Here is a 21,513-nt window from a genome sequence, read left to right on the forward strand (position 1 = left end):
TGCTCATGTTGTTTCTGTGATCAAGGAGATGATTCAGTACAAAAGTTTCACTCATTTAACCCCTCCTATGTGCCCGGCCCTAAACATTTATGTTATTGTTTAACTAGATTTTAAAATTATACACTAGTTTAAAAAATTTAAGACCACACGGAAAGATATAAAATGAAAAATAAATGTCTCCTTCCCCGGCTCCTGTGAGTTCCTTAGAGTTCCCACTCCTTCTTGTAAATCATGCCAAAATGTTTAAACATACACACAAACTTATATATGCATATCTTTTAAATGCAAATAACATCATACTATATACGTTGTTCTGAAATTTGCTGCTTTTCACCAAAAAAACATTAGCGATCTGCCTAAGTCATGTTCTACCATGTGGCCATGCCATTGTTCATTTTAGACCACGATGATGGACAGGTAGTTATTTGGGGCTTTTTACTATTATAAATAATGCTGCAGTGAACATCTCTGTTCCTACCTCTTGTGTATACTGGTGAATCCAGAGTTTTAGTTTCCCCACCAGTAAAAAGGGGAGAATGATAACACAACATCTACCTGTTGTGTAGATTAAGCATTTAGAAGAGTGCCTGAAACACACTGAACACTACACGTGCTGACATTTGTTAGAGATTGTGGATAAATCACTAGAAGGAGAACAGCTGGGCTGAAGGACGCAGGCACTTTATATATATATATATATATATATATATATTTTTTAACATCTTTATTGGAGTATAATTGCTTTACAATGGTGTGTTAGTTTCTGCTTTATAACAAAGTGAATCAGTTATACATATACACATATTCCCATATCTCTTCCCTCTTGCATCTCCGTCCCTCCCACCCTCCCTATCCCACCCCTCTAGGTGGTCACAAAGCACAGAGCTGATTGCCTTCCAATGAAGTTCTCACATTGTGTCTCCTGCTAACCGGATATGAAAGTGTCTATTTCCCCACACCCTGCCAACTGGCTGTTATCAGACATTTTAATCTTTTGCAAATCTGAGAGGTGAAAGAAAAATGATGGCTTGCTTTAATTTGCCTTTCTTTATGAGAAAGGTTGAACGTGTTCTCATATGTTTCACCATTTGTGTTTCTTTTCCCGTGAATTCCTTTTCATGTCTTTGTCTCACATTTTTAAAATCATCTTTTGCTTATTTATTCATAAGACTTTGAAATATACGACAATATATTTTGGAGTTATTTATTTTTAACAGTGTTTATTGATTTATTTTCTTTTCAGCTGTGTATAAGTTTTACAATTTTATGTAGTTAATTTTACAATTTTTAAAGCCTTTTGAAACAATGAATGTTAAGAGAAAGTTTTGGAGAATGTTTTGGGTAATTTCATTTCCACATGCCTCTTCATTTCTCATAGGAAAATTTCCTCTCTTCCTCTGATCCCTTTAATTCCCGTCTTTCCACTCCCCTTCCTGTCTTTAGAGCCTGAACTGACACCACAATTGGCTTATCTCAGAGACGGCCAGGATGAATCCGTAGTCTAGTACCACCTCAGCTCCTGGAGATGTCCCGGGAAGCAGGGAACCATCCCAGACCCCAGCCTAACTCCCCCATCCCCCTCCCCTGCAGCCCCAACCCCCTTTGCAGAGCCTGCCAGGCACACACCGGAGGACAGCTAGGAGTCTGTTCTGCTCTTATCTTTCACTGCTTGTTCTCTTGACACTTCCTCCTGTAGATATGCAAATAAGGCCAGGGCGAGAACGGTCTCCTATTTGGGTGAGGGCAGCTAATTTGTGGAAGAGGTTGAACAGGCCCCAAACATCAGCTTGTAAACAGAAAGAAAGAACACAGAGTCACCAGGAAAGGCACAGAGACAGCGTACAGAACAGGAAGACCCTTTAGTTAATCAAGTGTGGCAGACAAGCCTTTATGGCTTTTTCAGAGATGTTCTAGCAACACTGAAACTAAGAAACAGCTCCATACTACTCACACAGATGAGAATTCAAAAGCTAGTACAATGGGAAAAGAGGATACTTTCCCCTTAGATAGTAAGATCTCAGCATCTCCAATGCATGGGGCCCACACGTCATCCCTGGGGCCAGATCAGTAGATCTTCAAGGGAAAGCATACAGCATCACCGCCACCACCACCCCTGCCACACACAACCCCTGGGAGAGCATGCCATGGGGTGTTGGGGACTCCGCAGGGAGGTGGAGGGGGGCACCCCTTGGCCTCCTGCACTCACCAGCAGCTGCACTTCACCCTGGTCCTACACGCATCAACGTATACATATACATACATGTGCATACACATATACAGATACATAACATACACATATACACATATGCACACACACACACATACACCCACAAAATCTTACATGTAAAATGTTTAAAGTGAAGATTCCACAACTAAATCATCTTTGACAACTACTGCACTGGAACATAATCCAGACAACGTGCTCATTGGGGGCAATGGGTTCCATCCAGGCCTTTCCCCCTCTTTATGGTGATTTAGTAAAAAGTTAGGGTGCTAACACCAGCCCTCAGCTGCTACTCCTTCTAGTGATTGGGTCACATTTCAGGGCGAGTGTGTTAGGAATGTTCCCGCTGGACACCCAGGTTGGGATGGTGCTGGGCCATCCCAGTCTCCCGTGTCCCTGGTGCGTATGAGATTACTCCACTCTCAAATGCAGTGGTGCTTACAACAAACTTCCCATGTGACTCCCAACAGCTGTTGGGTGACTACAGGTGCCTACACTGTTCTAAGCAGGAAGATGCTTCCCCCGGGAAGGGCACTTTCAGATCATGGTTTGGGAAGCTTTGCTCAAATGTAAACAGATAAGCAAATGGAAATAGGAAGAAACTACTTCATGGCATTTTATTTATTCTCTCAGATAAAACTACTACTTCTGTGTGGCTCTTCCTAGCCAAATAACCACTGACAAGCATGCCCAGAAGCATCCTTTACTATGGTGAGCCCCATGGGGAGAGAAAGAGAGAGAGAGAAAAATCAAACTCTGAAATTCGAGAACCTCATTAGTGTCTGTCTCACTCTGCTGATCGGCTTAGCATGTGCTATAATTGTTTTTTAAACTCCTTTGTAACTCATTATATTTCAGTTCTAATTTCTAATTGTTTGTACGTGTTTTCTCCTTTTTTCTTGCTTGAGTGTTGCAGACAACTGGACAAGATGGGATGGGAGAACAAGGGTTGGGAACTCTGCATTCAAAAAAGCCACTTGGGGAGTCAAGATGGCAGACTAGGAGGATGCGGAATTCATGTCTCCACACAACTAGGGCACCTACCAGGCACCGGTGGGGGACCACGGACACCTAAGGGGATGGGAGGAACCCCCAGAGACCAGTTGTTTTGATTATATTTTTATTTTTCCTAATATATATTTTATCTTTCTAATTTTATTCTTTGATATTGTACTGCTCCTTTTGTTTGTTTGTTTGTTTGTTGGGTTTTTTTTGTTTTGCTGTGCCAAGCAGCTTGCAGGATCTTGGTTCCCAGGCCGGAGGTCGGGCCTGAACTCCTGTGGTGGGAACTCTGAGTCCAAATCGCTGGACTAACAGAGAACCTCAGACCCCAGAGAATATTAATCGGAGGGAGGACTTCCCCGGAGGTCCGAATCTCAGCACCAAGACCCGGCTTTATCCAACTGCCTGCAAACTCCAGTGCTGGATGCCTCAGGCCAAACAACCAGTAAGAGAGGAATACAGCCCCACCCATCAAAAAAAAAGAAATGACAAAAAATATGTTAGAGACGAAGGAGAAAGGTAAAAACCTACAAAACCAAATAAATGAGGACAAAATAGGTAACCTACCTGAAAAAGAATTCAGAGTAATGAGAGTAAAGATAATCCAAAATCTCGGAAACAGAATGGAGAAAATACAAGAAACATTTAACAAGGATCCAGAAGAACTAAAGAGAAAACAAACAGTGATGAACAACACAATAACTGAAATTAAAAATACTCTAGAAGGAATCAATAGCAGAATAACTGAGGCAAGGAACGGATAAGTGACCTGGAAGATAAAATGGTGGGAATAACTGCCAGGGAGCAGAATAAAGAAAAAAGAATGAAAAGAATTGAGGACAGTCTCAGAGACATCTGGTACAACATTAAATGCACCAACATTCGAATTACAGGGGTCCCAGAAGAAGAAGAGAAAAAGAAAGGGTCTGAGAAAATATTTGAAGAGATTATAGTTGAAAACTTCCCTAACATGGGAAAGGAAATAGCCACCCAAGTCCAGGAAGCACAGAGAGTCCCATACAGGATAAACCCAAAGAGAAACATGCCAAGACATATATTAATCAAACTATCAAAAATTAAATACAAAGAAAAAATATTAAAAGCAGCAAGGGAAAAGCAACAAATAACATACAAGGCAATCCCCATAAGGTTAACAGCTGATCTTTCAGCAGAAACTCTGCAAGCCAGAAGGGAGTGGCAAGACATATTTAAAGTGAGGAAAGGGAAAAACCTACAACCAAGATTGCTCTACCCAGCAAGGATCTCATTCAGATTCAACAGAGAAATTAAAACCTTTACAGACAAGCAAAAGTTAAGAGAATTCAGCACCGCCAAACCAGCTTTACAACAAGTGCTAAAGGAATTTCTCTAGACAGGAAAAACAAGAGAAGGAAAAGACCGACAAAAACAAACCCAAAACAATTAAGAGAATGGTAACAGGAACATACAAATCAATAATTACCTTAAATGTAAATGAATTAAATGCTCCAACCAAAAGACATAGACTGGCTGAATGGATACAAAAACAAGAGCCATATATATGCTGTCTACAAGAGATCCACTTCAGACCTAGGGACACATACAGACTGAAAGTGAGGGGATGGAAAGAGATATTCCATGCAAATGGAAATCAAAAGAAAGCTGGAGTAGCAATTCTCATATCAGACAAAATAGACTTTAAAATAAAGACTATTACAAGAGACAAAGAAGGACACTACATAATGATCAAGGGATCAACCCAAGAAGAAGATATAACAATTGTAAATATTTATGCACCCAACATAGGAGCACCTCAATACATAAGGCAAATGCTAACAGCCATAAAAGGGGAAATTGACAGTAACACGGTAATAGTGGGGGACTTTGACACCCCACTTTCACCAATGGACAGATCATCCAAAATGAAAATAAATAAGGAAACACAAGCTTTAAATGACACATTAAATAAGATGGACTTAATTGATATTTATAGGACATTCTACCCAAAAACAACAGAATACACTTTCTTCTCAAGTACGCATGGAACATTCTCCAGGATAGATCATATCTTGGGTCACAAATCAAGCCTTGGTAAATTTAAGAAAATTGATGTCATATCAAGTATATTTTCAGACCACAACTCTATGAGACTAGATATCAGTTACAGAAAAAAAACTGTAAAAAATACAAACACGTGGAGGCTAAACAATACGCTACTAAATAACCAAGAGATCACTGAAGAAATCAAAGAGGAAACCAAAAAATACCTAGAAACAAATGACAGTGAAAACACGACGACGCAAAACCTATGGGATGCAGCAAAAGCAGTTCTAAGAGGGAGTTTATAGCAATACAATCCTACCTCAAGAAACAAGAAAAATCGCAAATAAACAACCTAACCTTACACCTAAAGCAATTAGAGAAAGAAGAACAAATAAACCCCAAAGTAGCAGAAGGAAAGAAACCATAAAGATCAGATCAGAAATAAATAAAAAAGAAATGAAGGAAACAATAGCAAAGATCAATAAAACTAAAAGCTGGTTCTTTAAGAAGATAAACAAAATTGATAAACCTTTAGCCAGGCTTATCAAGAAAAAAAGGGAGAAGACTCAAATCAACAGAATTAGAGATGAAAAAGAAGTAACAACTGACACTGCAGAAATACAAAGGATCATGAGACATTACTACAAGCAACACTATGCCAATAAAATGGACAATCTGGAAGAAATGGACAAATTCTTAGAAAGGTATAACCTTCCAAGACTGAACCAGGAAGAAGTAGAAAATATGAACAGACCAATCACAAGTAATGAAATTGAAACAGTGATTAAAAATCTTCCAACAAACAAAAGGACCAGATGGCTCCACAGGAGAATTCTATCAAACATTTAGAGAAGAGCTAACACCCATCCTTCTCAAACTCTTCCAAAAAATTGCGGAGGAAGGAACACTCCCAAACTCATTCTATGAGCCCACCATCACCCTGATACCAAAACCAGACAAAGATGTCACAAAAAAAGAAAACTACAGGCCAATATCACTGATGAACATAGATGTAAACATCCTCAATAAAATACTAGCAAACAGAATCCAACAGCACATTAAAAGGATCATACACCACGATCAAGTGGGGTTTATCCCAGGAATGCAAGGATTCTTCAATATACGCAAATCAATCAGTGTGATACACCATATTAACAAACTGAAGGATAAAACCATATGATCATCTCAATAGATGCAGAAAAAGCTTTTGACAAAATTCAACACCCATTTATGATAAAAACTCTCAAGAAAGTAGGCATAGAGGGAACCTACCTCAACATAATAAAGGCCATATATGACAAACCCACAGCCAACATCATTCTCAATGGTGAAAAACTGAAACCATTTTCTCTAAGATCAGGAACAAGACAAGGATGTCCACTCTCACCACTTTTATTCAACATAGTTTTGGAAGTTTTAACAACAGCAATCAGAGAAGAAAAGGAAATAAAAGGAATCCAAATCGGAAAAGAAGAAGTAAAACTGTCACTGTTTGCAGATGACATGATGCTATACATAGAGAATCCTAGATGCCACCAGAAAACTACTAGAGCTAATCAATGAATTTGGTAGAGTAGCAGGATACAAAATTAGTGTACAGAATCTCTTGCATTCCTATACACTAATGACGAAAAATCTGAAAGAGAAATTAAGGAAACACTCCCATTTGCCATTGCAACAAAAAGAATAAAATACCTAGGAATAAACCTACCTAAGGAAACAGAAGACCTGTATGCAGAAAATTATAAGACACTGATGAAAGAAATTAAAGATGATACAGATGGAGAGAAATACCGTGTTCTTGGATTGGAAGAATCAACATTGTGAAAATGACTATACTACCCAAAGCAATCTACAGATTCAATGCAATCCCTATCAAACTACCAACGGCATTTTTCACAGAACTAGAACAAAAAATTCCACAATTTGTATGGAAACACAAAAGACCCCGAATAGCCACTATACTACAAAGCTACAGTAATCAAGACAGCATGGTACTGGCACAAAAAGAGAAATATAGATCAATGCAACAGGATAGAAAGCCCTGAGATAAACCCATACACATATGGTCACCTTATCTTTGATAAAGGAGGCAAGAGTATACAATGGAGAAAAGACAGCCTCTTCAATAAGTGGTGCTGGGAAAACTGGACAGCTACCTATAAAAGAATGAAATTAGAACACCTCCTAACACCATACACAAAAATAAACTCAAAATGGATTAAAGACCTAAATGTAAGGCCAAACACTATAAAACTCTTAGAGGAAAACATAGGCGGAACACTCCATGACATAAATCACAGCAAGATCCTTTTTGACCGACCTCCTAGAGAAATGGAAATAAAAACAAAAATAAACAAATGGGACCTAATGAAACTTCAAAGCTTTTGCACAGCAAAGGAAACCATAAACAAGACAAAAAGACAACCCTCAGAATGGGAGAAAATATTTGCAAATGAAGCAACTGACAAAGGATTAATCTCCAAAATATACAAGCAGCTCATGCAGCTCAATATTAAAAAAGCAAACAACCCAATCCAAAAATGGGCAGAAGACCTAAATAGACATTTCTCCAAAGAAGATATACCGATTGCCAACAGACACATGAAAGGATGTTCAACATCACTAATCATTAGAGAAATGCAAATCAAAACCACAATGAGTTATCACCTCACACCGGTCAGAATGGCCATAATCAAAAAATCTACAAACAATAAATGCTGGAGAGGGTGTGGAGAAAAGGGAACCCTCTTGCACTGTTGGTGGGAATGTAAATTGATACAGCCACTGTGGATAACAGTATGGAGGTTCCTTAAAAAACTAAAAATAGAACTACCATATGACCCAGCAATCCCACTACTGGGCATATACCCTGAGAAAACTGTAATTCAAAAAGAGTCACGTACCACAATGTTCATTGCAGCTCTATTTACAATAGCCAGGACATGGAAGCAACCTAAGTGTCCATCAACAGATGAACGGATAAAGAAAATGTGGCACATATATACAGTGGAATATTATTCAGCCATAAAAAGAAACGAAATTGAGTTATTTGTAGTGAGGTGGATGGACCTAGAGTCTGTCATACAGAGTGAAGTAAGTCAGAAAGAGAAAAACAAATACCGTATGCTAACACATATATATGGAATCTAAAAAAATAAATGGTTCTGAAGAACCTAGGGGCAGGACAGGAATAAAGACGCAGATGTAGAGGATGGACTTGAGGACATGGGGAGTGGGAAGGGTAAGCTGGGAAGAAGTGAGAGAGTGGCATGGACATATATACACTACCAAATGTGAAATAGATAGCTAGTGGGAAGCAGCCGCATAGCACAGGGAGATCAGCTGGGTGCTTTGTAACCCCCTAGAGAGGTGGGCTAGGGAAGGTGGGAGGGAGACGCAAGAGGGAGGAGATATGGGGATATATGTATACGTATAGCTGATTCACTTTGTTATAAAGCAGAAACTAACACACCATTGTAAAGCAATTATACTCCAATAAAGATGTTAAAAAAAGCCACTTGGACCCCATGTAGAAATAAGAGAAAACGTGTGCATGCCCTAGGAACCAAGGGTGTTCACAGTTCACCACCCAAACCTCAAAGAATCGCAGCCAAAGAGTGAGAAAAAGAGGCCATCAGGTCAGAAGCAAGAGGAGGCAGTCCAGGTGGCCAGGTGAGAGGTGGGGGTGAGACGTCTAGAGTGTCGTTGGGGACGGGCCCGGCACCTGCCCCAGCAGCTTCTGGGTCCAGAGGGTTCTTCGCATGAGACTCCTGGGAGAAAACCCACCTATCCGTGCAACACACCACCCCCCCCATCACTCAACCCCATCAGGTGGATCTTGGATCGGGGTCTCCCACCCCCATCCCTGCTGATCCTTTTATCTTTGGGAAGAAGATTCGGGCAGAAACCCACTCCAGTCTCTAAAAAAAAAAAATCCGATCAAATTTTTCCTGACAATTCTTTGTTGGAAAAGAAAAATGATGAGACTTATAGAAAACATCGTCACTCAAAAGGAAGGGTATCATTTTTCTAAGAACTCAAAGGTGATACCTCCTTGTTACGTAGAATCACTGCAAAAAGAAAAAAGGAAAATAACACATTCTGGAGAAATCTGACTTGTGAACTCAGTAAGATTTAAGAGACAATTGTATCTCTGAAACTGGAAAAATCAATTGTGAAAACTGAGCAACATGAGATAAGAAAAACTGATCAGAAGTGAAAACCCTAGAGTCCTACAGTCAGCATTAAACACCACAAGAGAGGCAGTAAATAGCAGCTTCATGTTCTGGAGAACTTCAACAAGGAAGAAGATAAATCTGAGAAAATCGGTGCAGGAGAGGGAAGATGAGAAATATAGAAGACACAGCTCTGTCCTCAAACATATATACAGTAGGGGTTCCTGAATGCACAGGTAGTTTTCTAATATAAAAAGAAAAGCAGAACAGATAAATAAATCTAAGAGCATATGACCTGAAATGCAGAAAATTAAATGAATAACCCTCTGACAAACAGAAGAGCAAAAAGAAAACAATGCAAGTGAGCTGGACATTGTTCCTTCACCCTCCCCTCCAACCCCCAGTAGACCCACTCTCTATCCTTCTCCACCTGCCCTGTGTCCAGCAGGCTGACCTGTGTGTGCCGCTTCACCAAGGTTTAGCTAATGGGAGGCACTGACAGAGTGAGAGGACGGTGAGATAGTGGTATCTGTTCCCCAGACCGCACCCCACCTGCTGCAGATCAGCAGTGGCTGAGTTCCTCCACGGGGGGCCACGGCTCAAATCAGACAGCTCTGCCTATTCAGAGCCAGGAGTGGAAATAGCTTCCTGTGGTTGCCGGTCCCAGGCTGCTTCACCATCCCTACGCCTAGCACCCCTTTCGATTATGCCATCTATTTCCTGCTGGGATCCTGGCCAACACAACTAGTAAGCAAGACCAGTAATGAGTAAAGGAAGGTAGCAATAGCAATAAAAGAGAAACCTTAAAATTATAGAAAACCGTGAATAATTGTATGCCAGAAACTTTGAAAAATCTCAACAAATGAACTGTTTACTGAAAAATATATATAACTTATCAAAAGTAACCTGAAAACAACAAGGTCCAACTGTAGAGCACAGGGAACTATATACAATATTCTGTGATAAACCATAATGGAAAAGAATATAAAAAAGAATGTGTATATATATATATATATATATATATATATATATATATATATATATATGAATCATTTTGCTGTATACCAGAAGTTAACACAGCATTATAAATCAACTATACTTCAATAAAATAAAAAAATTTTTTTAAAGTAACATGAGAGGAGATAGAAAACAAGAATAAATCAATACCAAAGAAGAAACTGAAGTAAATATTAAAGAATTATCTCTATAAATGGCTCTGAGGAAAAGCACCTTTGCCAATTTTTTTTTATATTTAAAAAAATCAGGGGGCTTCCCTGGTGGCGCAGCGGTTGAGAGTCTGCCTGCCAATGCAGGGGACACGGGTTCGCGCCCTGGTCTGGGAAGATCCCACATGCCGCGGAGCAACTGGGCCCGTGAGCCACAACTACTGAGCCTGCGCGTCTGGAGCCTGTGCTCCGCAACAAGAGAGGCCGCGATAGTGAGAGGCCCGCGCACCGCGATGAAGAGTGGCCCCCACTTGCCGCAACTGGAGAAAGCCCTCGCACAGAGACGAAGACCCAACACAGCCATAATAAAATAAAAATTAAAAAAATCAGATAATGATGATGCCTCACAAATGTCTCCAGGATATTTTACAAAACACACATGACTCTTAAACCATAACATGATCAAAATCATATAAATCAATCTCACTTATGAACACATATGCTAAAATTCAGAGTAAAATAAAGTTATCATAATCAAGAACAGTTCATTTTAATCTTGCAAAAAAATGGTTCATATTAGGAAATCTATAAAATCAGGCTATTTACCAGTTAATGAAATAAGAGAAACAGCTTAATCATCTCAATAGACATTAAAAAGGCATTTGATAAAATTTAATATTCAGTTCTTCAAAACTCTTCATAAAACTAGGAAAAGACAGCTCCTTCTTTGACATGAAAAGAACAGCTAACTTTTATCCATTGCTAACTATGTGCCAAATACTGTGTTAAGTCCTTCCCAGGCAGCATAAAGTTTGATTCTCACAGTACTTCTGTCGGAGGTAGACATTTTCTTTTCCCAATATCCTTCATTGTAATATTTTAGAAATATTGGCCAAAGTAATAAGTTATGAAATCTGAATAAGAGTTGTAAGTATTTGGAAAGTAGACCACAAAATGATTATAATTCGTATATGATTTGATTGTTTAGCAAGAAAATCCAAGAGAAGCAAATGAAAACAATTTTAAATAATGAGGAGTAAAGATATAGAATAAAAGGTGAATTTATAAAATCTACAACTTCTCTGTATGTTATCAGTTACCCCAGAAGGCTAACTGTAGAAGAAAAGGTATTCACAACAGTAACAAAATTATGAAATAATCAGAAGTAATCGTAACAAGAAATATGTAGCATCTATGAAGAAAATTACTAAATTTAAAATAATAAAGATAGCTATATTTATTGTTAAGATTGAATAATACTAAAAGGTCCATTTTTCACAAGTTGTATTGTGGATTTCATGCAACTCCAAACAAAGTCCCAATAGTATTTTTTCCAACTTGACAAAGTTATTATCCGTTTCACCTGGAAGAATACTTAAAAAGACTAGATATGCAAATCCTAAAATAAAATAGTTTATAAAATTGTGGTAATGCATTCAGTATGAAATTGGTGTAAGAAAAGCAGACATACATGGACCAGGGTAAACAGGCAAAAAAGAGGTATATAAGACTTAATACATGGTAAGAGAGGAATAACAAATGGAGAGGAATAAATTATTCAGTAAGAGGTTTTGAGAAAGATGGTTCCTTGAGAAAAATACATATAAATCTTTGTTTTACACCATTCATTAATTCCAGAAAGATTAAAGTGTTCAATGTAAAACAACAACAGCAACAAAACAAAACCAAAAAACCTATAATCTATCTGCTTTTGCCAAATACTGTGCTAAGTATGTGATATACACTTTCATTCAATCCATCCAACGACACGGCTACATGGGTATTCTTAGCCCTGGTTTGCAGATGAGGAAACCAAGGCCCCATGGGACTAGACAACCTGCCAGAGCTTGGAAAGGCAGAGTCATCCCTTAGCCCGAGCCTATTAGCTCCAAAGGCCCTGCCCCCCCACAGGAAGAAAAAGAATAAAATTTCTGTGTGCAGAGGGACTCTCTGCACTGGAAAGCAAAGGGGGAAAAAAGTCACAAAAGAACAAGAACAGAAATATTTATAGACTTTGCAAAAATTTACAATCTCTGAACAAAAGAAAAAGGTCATAAAGGCAAACCACAGTGAAAATATTTGCAACAACTGTGATATAAGGAATTCATGCAAATAGATAACAGAGAAACTACAGTTTCAAAAGAAAAATGGCAAAGAGAATGGAACAGACCATCCACAAAGGAGAAATGATGAAGGTCAATAATCCAAACAAGCTTACCATGACTGCGATCAAGAAATGCAAATCAAAATGAACAGAAATTGGCCACCTTTCACCTTGCAATTTAATAATGTTTTTTTAAATGAAAATATTCAGTATAAGGAGACTGGAATGAGGTGGGCACTCTCTGGTACTGCTTACCAGAGCATAACTTGTAACAAAATTTCTGGAAAGCAATTTGTCATTTTCATCAAAAGCCTTAAAAACATTATCTTTGATCCAGTAATTCCACCCCTGGGAATCTATCACCAGAAATGTCACATATCTGCACAAAGACCTTCATCACTGTCATATTTATAACAACAAAACACTGTTAGTAACTTAAATGTCTGACAATAGGAGAATCATTCCATAAATTATGGCACATAATGTAATAGAATTTGTGCATCCATTAAATATGATATTTAGGAAGAAAGGTTAACTAAGTGGGAAAATGCTAATGTTGCTAGAAAATATAGACTAAAATTATATGGTATTAGGTATATATATATTATGGAGCTTATATATATGTGCTTGTGCGTGTGTGTGCGTGTGCGTGTGCGTGTGTGTGTGTGTGTGTATGTGCATACGGGGAGCAGGGAGGGAGAGAGAGAATGAATGAGAAAATATGCCAACAAATTAACAGTATTTATGTTAGTCTCTCATTTCAGTGATTGGGTGATTACTTTCTCCTTTAGCTTGCACTCTTTGTATGTTATACTTAATACTGTATTTTTTAAAGTTACTTGAAAGAATGCTGCCCTGTTTATCAGAAGGTCTATTTCTGCACTGCCACTGATGCCTGAAATGGCCTCAGCAAGCCTCTCCCCTCCGGAGGGCAGGTTTCTGGTTGGCAAGAGAAAGGGCCGGACTAGCTGATCCTTTGGGAGCCAGCTTTGTCTGGTGCTTTTCATAATAAGTAATTGAACCCAAATGGTTTGGGTGCTGGTACTTAAAAACAATGCTTTTCTAATTAATGGGACAAAGGGAGTGTGAAACGCGCAGGGGAGAGAGGAGGGATCCGGGCCACGGAGCTGCAGGCTCGTCCTGCCCACTGACCAGGGGCCTGACCTGCTGGGCTGTCTACACGCATTTCCCACCTCATCCACTTGCTGGGCTTCCTCGGAGCCTTAGGACTTCAGTTCCCTCACTCCCTCACTCCTACATTGGTAGTTAATCACTCTCAAATGGCCTCCACTCCTCGACTTTCTCTTCATCCTCCGCGGTTCATTCAGTGGTTCTTCCTGGCACCTGTGCCCCTGGCACCTGTGCCCCTGACCCTTCTCTCCCTCACAGCTCCAGGAGCTCGCCCCGGGCCCCAGCAGCCACCGGCCACTCGTGCGTCACTCAAGCCCTCTTCCTGCCTCATCTCTTTGAGCACTTCCTCTGAGGAGGCCCCGCATGACAGCTCAGTGTCCCTGGAGGCTCCCACAGCCTCCAGGAAGCTCCAGAAGTGACACTCAGCCACCACTCTCCTCCTTCCGTCTGCTGCAGAATGCTCCTCACAGATGGCCCTGCACTCCTCTGCTTCCGAGATGTCACTACTCACTTCGTAGCTCATACAAAGTAACGGCCCATGATCAGCGTGCTGACTCTGTACACATGTTGCCCACATTCTCCCATTTTATCCTCTCAATAATCCAGTGACGACAGCAGAAAGACAAATCACCCTCTTTTTTAAAAAATGGGCAAAAGATATGAATAGACATTTCTCCAAAGAAGGTATACACAAATGGCCAGTGGGCACATGAAAAGATATCAACTTCATTCATAATTAGGGAGATGCAAATCAAAGTCACAGTTAAGATGTCACTTCACACCCACTAGGATGGCCATTATCAAAAAGCTGTTAAGTATTAGTGGGGATGTGGAAAAATTAGAACCCTCTTACACTGCTGATGGGAATGTGAAACGGCACAGCTGCTGGGGAAAAGTCTGACAGTTCCACAAAAAGTTAAACAGAGAATTACCATGTGACCCAGCAGTTCCACCCAAGACAATTGAAAACACACGTCCATAGAAAAACTTGTACATGAATGCTCACGGCAGCATCATTGACAATAGCCCGAAAGTAGAAGCAACCCAAATGCCCATCAACTGATGAATGGCTAAATAAAATGTGGTAGATTGATATAATGGGCTATTATTTAGCCATAAAAAGAATGATTCATACTACAACATGGATGAACCTTGGAAGCATTATGCCAGGTGAAAAAAAGTCAAATACAAAAGGCCACATATTGTATGATTCCATATACATGAAATACCCAGAATGGGCAAATGGTCAGAGACAGAAAGTAGATCAGTGGCTGCCAAGGGTTGGGAGGAAGGGGAATGGAAAGTGACTGCTGACGAGTTGAGGGGGTTTTGCCGGGGTTGGGGGGATAATGAAAATGTTCTGGAATTAGATGGTGGTGATGCTTTCACAACATTATGAATGTACTACACACCACTGAACTGTATACTATCTAAAGGGTGATTTTATGGGATGTGAATTATACTGCAATAAAAAAATTAACCCGACGAGTGTGCATTTCGCCAATGAGGATGCCGGCTGGGCACAGGGAGGTTAACATCTCGCAAAGGCTAGAATTCACATCAGGTGTAGCCAACCACAGAGGGCTTGCCCCTCGGGACTGCGTCACATGGCCTGAATTAGGGAGGGAAGAGCAGACCTCATCTTACTCCATCTCTGGGGCAGGGAGGAAGGCCTAGAGCATCACCTCTCATCACCTCTCATCACCACCCCAGGAGATGGGACCACTCAACGGAGAAGCACCGACGGCTGTGCACAGGTGAATTTCACCTGTCAAGTAGGCGAGCTTGCGAAACACACCAAAGCCAGAGCCTACTCTGGTTCTGGAAGGATTGCTCCAGGGTGCTGTGCAAGGGCACAGAAAACCTGGAGACACTTGAATTTACAATGGGCTTTCTGAGTCACTGCACATAGAAGGAACCAGGAATCTGTTACATACACAGGCCTTCCCGGGCACATCCCTCCCTCCGGGTCCTGCACGCAGAAGGAACGTTCAAAACAGTTGTCCTTGGACAATCTCTTATGTAAACCAGATTTCAAGAGCTGAGGTCCTCCAGCTCTGACTACTGTCTGGGCCAGCATTTTCCCCCCACTTTGTCAATACCAGCTAGGAAAAACAGTGGTTTTCTTTGCGTTCGCACAAAAGTAATTCATGAGCAGTGTAAACTTTACTAAACTTTGAAAGGGGATTGGAGGAAGCTGGATTACATCACACCCATTCACACTGCAGTAAATGGCTTTACACCTCTTCTGGACACTTCTGCCCTCCAAGTCCCTTCTCTGTGGCTCCATCACCAGGGGTCTCCTACACGCACCCAGACTTGCTGGCTTCTCTCTCTTTCTCCCTCCCAAGAACAGCGAGTTCAAGTCCTGGCCCTGCCATTTATTAGTATTGTAAACACAGCATGTTACCTAACATCTTGGGCCTCAGTTTCCGCATCTGTAAAGTGGTGATAATAACAACATTTCCTCCGAAGGCCAGTGTGGACAGTGAGTGAGTTAATATGTGCAAAGAGCTTAGAACAGAACCCAGCACACAGGTGCCCTTTATAAGTCTTTTGCTGTTATTTTTAGGCAGAACAGATTAGCAACTACCTTTGGTTTGTAGAGCAAGCCTCGTGGCCTGCCTTACCTCAGGTGGGCCGTCACATTCTTCCTAACAAGTAGAATGCCTTCTCTGAGGACACTTTTGGTGACTAAATGTCCTTCTGGTGCTTCTTCACCTTTCTGGCTGTGCTCACAAGGCTACCAGGTCCAGGCTGCCTGGTGTACTGTCCCTGGTAAGGAGGTCATAGGTCTGCCTGGGCAGCTCGTGGAAGGCCAGGTGCTGAGGGGAACCAAGACAGCACCCCCGCCACAGCTGGCTGCACCGGCATTGGTTTCTGAGTCACAGAGAGCACGCACCTGCCCCCTCCCCTGGGAGGGAAGCCAACTCTCTCCGGTGTGGTTTGGTGGGAATGCCACCCGACCGGGCAGCTCCATCCTGGATGGTGGCTGACGGACCCAGTCGTATATAGGCTTGCTCTCGGGGCCCGGGCTGCTCTTACAGAGAGGGAGGTGTATCCCCAACACCACTGGGCCATTGTTCTAGTTCTGCCTGCGCAGCTAGGGGAAGGAGAGGCTGGCCCGGCTGACCCGTGACCTCTCACCTTGATGAACCCCCATCCCCAAAGGCATATCTCTTCTCTGCAGCATAAAGCACCTGACAGGTGTGCTGGTCCCTACGTGGAAGCACAGTCCTGGCAGGAGAGGAGGACACGAGCCTGACAGCCTCTTAGCATTCTCCATACAAGAGGGGCCGGACGGCGCCCTCAAGAAGCCCCCCTGGACTTCCTAGAGCAGGGCCAACCCTGCTGGCTGGTCTGAGTGGGGCCGGGTGAGCACGACTTAGGAGCCCGCTGCCTCTCACGTTCTCAAGCCCTTGCTGCAAGAAGGCAGAGATGGACTCAATCCATGTGGTCAGCTCCTGGGATCTTCCTCCTCCAGCTCTCTGCATCCCGAGATGGGCCTCGGGATCCCCCTAAAGCGGGGCTTTCTGAGTTGCTGAGGACAGATCTGCGCTTTCCTGCCCAGCGGCAGGTGGCAGGGCTGACCTCCCGAGAGGAAGTGTGGGTTTGCTAGGCCCGGGGTGAATGTGTACTCCTCGGTCACGTGGGCCACGCTGAATCGCAGCCTTGTCTTTTGGTGTGTCCCTCACCCCCTCCCCAGTTCCATTTAAATAGTCAAATCCTGTCTTCTTTCCTGAGCATGAAGGCCACTCCTGAGGAAGCTGCCCTCAGTTCCTGGAGCTCCAAACGCCCCTGCCTAAACCAGGGGTGGGAAGCCCCCTGCCATCCCCTCACTCACCAGAGGGGCTGGGAAGATGTTCCAGCCACTGGGGTCCAGGCAGCACAGGTCTGGGCACCCTGGGCCCTGAGGTCTTTCCCCATATGGAGATTCCTAGAGCAGGAAGGCCAGTCTTGGAGACTTCCTGGCTCCCTTTGGAACAGGGTCGTTAAAAGGCCCTGACACCACAGCTGCCCCACTCGGGGTCCTGCACTCCCAGCAATTTCCAGAGAGACCGCAGAGGGTAAAGCCTGATGCTTGTGAAACTCACGCTTGTGAAACCCCGTCGGGGCTCCCACCGCCGGCCGTGGGCCAGGAGGGCGTGGGGCGAGGTTTTCACCGGTCCCAGGAACAGAGAAAAGTAAGGATAGGGCCGGGCTAGGGGTTGTTTTTCAGGAAGTTAAACCTGTTTGATTTAAAGGACTGGGTTTTGGCTTTATTCATTTATTTATTTTGAAAGAGCACGTTCTTCCTGCCTTTTTGGTGTTAAAGGATACTTTCTTTCCTGAAATGAGCTGCTGAAAGGTGGCCGTTAGTTGTCACTCAGCTAGTTTTTCGTTTTTAAATCTCCTTAATTGGCAACATCACGGGTGATGGCAAAATTAGGTCTCCCAGGGTTTTGGAAAGTTCGGTGGCTCGTGATATCCCACAGCCTACAGGGCCTCCTGACCCTGCGGGAAGGGTGGCTTCCCCCACAGAGCGGAGGAGAAAGGGGACCCCTGGGCCTGGACTTAGCCAGGACTGGCTAAGTCCTGGCCTCACGGCTGGACTCACCGGGGAGGGCTTCAATTCCTGGTGTCTGGAGCTAAAGGGGCCTTGGGGATGGGAGACTGACAAGAAGCCCAGCCCTGGGCTAAGAGGATGATGGACACTGCGGGGACCACGGGTACCCTCCCTAAGAGGCACATCGGCCGAGACTCCAAGAGCAACCCAGTGCAGGGGAGGGGAGGAGAGGCAAGGTGGAGGAACGAATACTGTACACCATTCTGGATCCCAGGTTGCCACCGGCCAGCAGAGACGTGTGGACAAAGGCCTCAAGCTCTCTGAGGTGTGCCCACCTGTAAAGTCAGGGGTGGTGGGACTAGAGGGTCCAAGGCCTCTCCCAGCTCTGGCTGGTTACAAGCCTCCCAGTTTGGGGTCAGAGAGACCCACGTTCCAATCTGCAGCCTGAGCGCTACCACAGCTCCCTGGTCAAAGGGCTGCTGTGGAGGTTAGCGAGCTGGAGCCTGGAAGTTCTCGAGACACCCAGGGGAAGGGAGAGATTCACGTGGGCCGAGTGGAGACAGATCAGAATCTCCTCACTATTTCTACGGCCCCGTCGACTGGTCCCCACAGGGGCTGTGCCTGCGGGGAAATCTGGGTCTGCTTTGCTTCCCCTGGGCTGTGAGAACTGGGGGCCCAGGAAGCTGACCTTGGGGGCAGGGGCTCTGATGCAGTCAGCGCTCGGCCCGGGCGGCCCCTGAGAGCCTGTGTTAATTTCTAAATGCTCCCAGCCGCCCTTGTAAACGCCCTGGCTTCTCTTGCTGCCACCCGGAACCCATGCTCACACCCGGCTTGACAGGCACAGGATTGGGGTGGCAGCAGTCTGGTTGTCGGGGTGCAGCCTCTGGGGGCAGATGTCCTTGGCTTTGACTGTCATCACTCGGTTAACCCGTCTGAGCCTCAACTTCCTCATCTGCAAAGTGGGGCAACAAAAGGACCTGCACTTCAGGTTGTCGTGAGGATGAAACAAGTCGACGCACAGACAAATGCTCAGACTCAACGCTCCAAACAAGGCCCGTGTCCATGACCCACTTCCCCTCCTGCGTGGACAGCAGCAAGGCCCGCCTGCTCAGAGGGACCCTTCTGCGAGACCAGGGGCACGACCTGACAGGTGCAGGTGGACACACCCTTCCCCCCCATGCCCGGCACTGCCCGAGGCCCCAGGGGGGATGGTTAGACCGCAGGGCTGCAGGGCCGAGGGCCTCCTTCAGACATTGGTTGAGAAGGGTGTTTTAAAAAGGAACCTTCAGCAAGTGGCCGGTTCCCGGTTTTAGGACAATTGGCGCATTCAGCAACATCCCAGAGAGGGGGAGCGGAGAGAGTTGATGGTGGCAGAGAGGCCCGAACAGGTGGGGCCACAGCCAAGGGCCGAGGAGGGGAGAGAAGAGGCTCCTGATGTCGGTGATGTGACTTCCTCTGCTCCAAGGGCCCCAAATACAACTTCTGGGTGAACTGAAAATCCTTTCTTGAGTGAAACCCCCTACCCTTATTCATGGCTCCCCAGACGATGGCTTCCTCCAGAGGCCCAAAGCCTGGCACAGGAAGGGTCCCCTCTTGCCACTTCTGTTCTTCCAGGAGGGTTTCCGAACTGGGCATACTTTGACCAGCACCTGGACTGACCGAGCTCCTTTCTAACACACCCACCACCACGGAGCCCCGAGCTTCTGCCCGGCTCAGAGAGCCCGGACCCCCTTCTCTTGGACCCTGGAACCCCAAGGAAGCCCCTGACCCCACGGCTCCCCAGTAGCTGCAGCGAGTGACCAGGCCCCAGGCTGGCCCTGGAGGGCTCCAGCCCTGCAAAACCTGAACTCCAGGGCCGAGCAGGTCCACAGTGGGCCTCAGCTGGACGCACCAACAAACCCGGGGTGCGTGCAAGGTCACTCGACATAAAAACAACACAGCCCAGAGCCGGGCTCCCCGCTGAGTCCAGAGCCGGCTAAGCCCCTCTACTGAGCGGCACCTCCATCACCTACTTGCCTGGGCAGGGGAGGCCAGGCCAGGGCGGAGGGGCAGGGGCGGGCAGGGCCCGGTACTCACAGCACGCAGAGCGCGTACGCCCGGGAGACGGACTCGCTGGCGCGCACGAGGAAGCTCCCGTCCTTGCCGGTCCTGGAGAGCAGCTCCTCGGCCTTGGAGCGGGTGATGTTGCCATGGTTCCAGCAGGGGACCATGGCGGGCGTGGGTCTCCCCGGGCCGGGCCGGCGCCCTCCCCGCAGGACCTGCACAGCCAAGGGGAGCGGGGCCCCCGCACTGCGACCCGTCGTCGGTCCCCTCTCGGCCGCCCCGGCTGCTGCCACCAGCTCACTGACCGACTTCCTGTTTCAGGCACTCGGCAAGGGAAAGGAAACGAGCTGCAGAGAACTTCCTCATTGCAGAGACCGAGCAAGAGAGGTCCTCCACCTTCCCAGCCCGCCCGCCCGCCCACTGCCTGCTGCCCGCTGCCTCTCACCCCCCCCCCCCCGCCCTGCCTCTTTCCTTTAATGGGTCTCAGTCCCCAGAGGGGCGAACCTCAGCTCAAGTCCTCCTGGGGAAACTGTCAGCTCCTCTGGGGTCAGGAGGTTCACGGCCAGCTTCTGGAGGAGCATGGCCAAGGCAGCGGCCATTCCGAGGCCCGTCCCAATGCCCCCGTGGGGTGGCCACGCCCTGGACATCAGCCTCAGCCCTCTGCCCGACCCCAGAGCTTTCTAACTCCCCGTCCACTCCCTCCAACGTGCCCCTGGAACAGATGCTGACAGGGCAGAGCTTCTCCGCTGGGACTAAGGCCTGCCCCAGGGCCGAGCAAAACTGGGGGGAGGGGTACAGCCGAGCCCCCTCCCCATATTGGAGACTCATGGCCACCCAGGCACTATTCAGCCCTGGGCACTGGGAGGACCTTAGGCGACACCACCCGAGGGCTCCCAGGGCCCAGGTGACAGCTCCCTGACACATTTACACTCATCCCCAGGGCCAGTGGGTGTGAAGGAACCCATGGCGACCCTTCTCCAGGGCAGGGCGTTCTGACCCCTGCAGCCCAGCTTAGAGACACACAGAGGGAGCGTGGAGGGCTCGGGACATGGACCTTTTACAGGGTGACGCGGGGGACTGGGTTTTCACCTCTGGGT

The 21,513-nt window shown here is 45.2% G+C and overlaps 1 protein-coding gene across 1 annotated transcript in view; it reads right to left on the reverse strand.

Annotated features, from left to right (window-relative positions):
• The window catches only part of INPP5D (inositol polyphosphate-5-phosphatase D), a 130,400-nt gene extending 109,802 nt beyond the window's left edge, over positions 1-20,598 (reverse strand). Inside the window, exon 1 of the mRNA XM_068543726.1 lies at positions 20,450-20,598. Coding sequence (XP_068399827.1) covers positions 20,450-20,583 — 134 coding nt within the window. The 5' untranslated portion in view covers positions 20,584-20,598. The remainder of the gene's footprint in view (positions 1-20,449) is intronic.
• Between the last annotated feature and the right edge of the window lie 915 nt (positions 20,599-21,513).

Source organism: Eschrichtius robustus, chromosome 5 (genome assembly GCF_028021215.1).
Source record: "Eschrichtius robustus isolate mEscRob2 chromosome 5, mEscRob2.pri, whole genome shotgun sequence".
NCBI lineage: Eukaryota > Metazoa > Chordata > Mammalia > Artiodactyla > Eschrichtiidae > Eschrichtius > Eschrichtius robustus.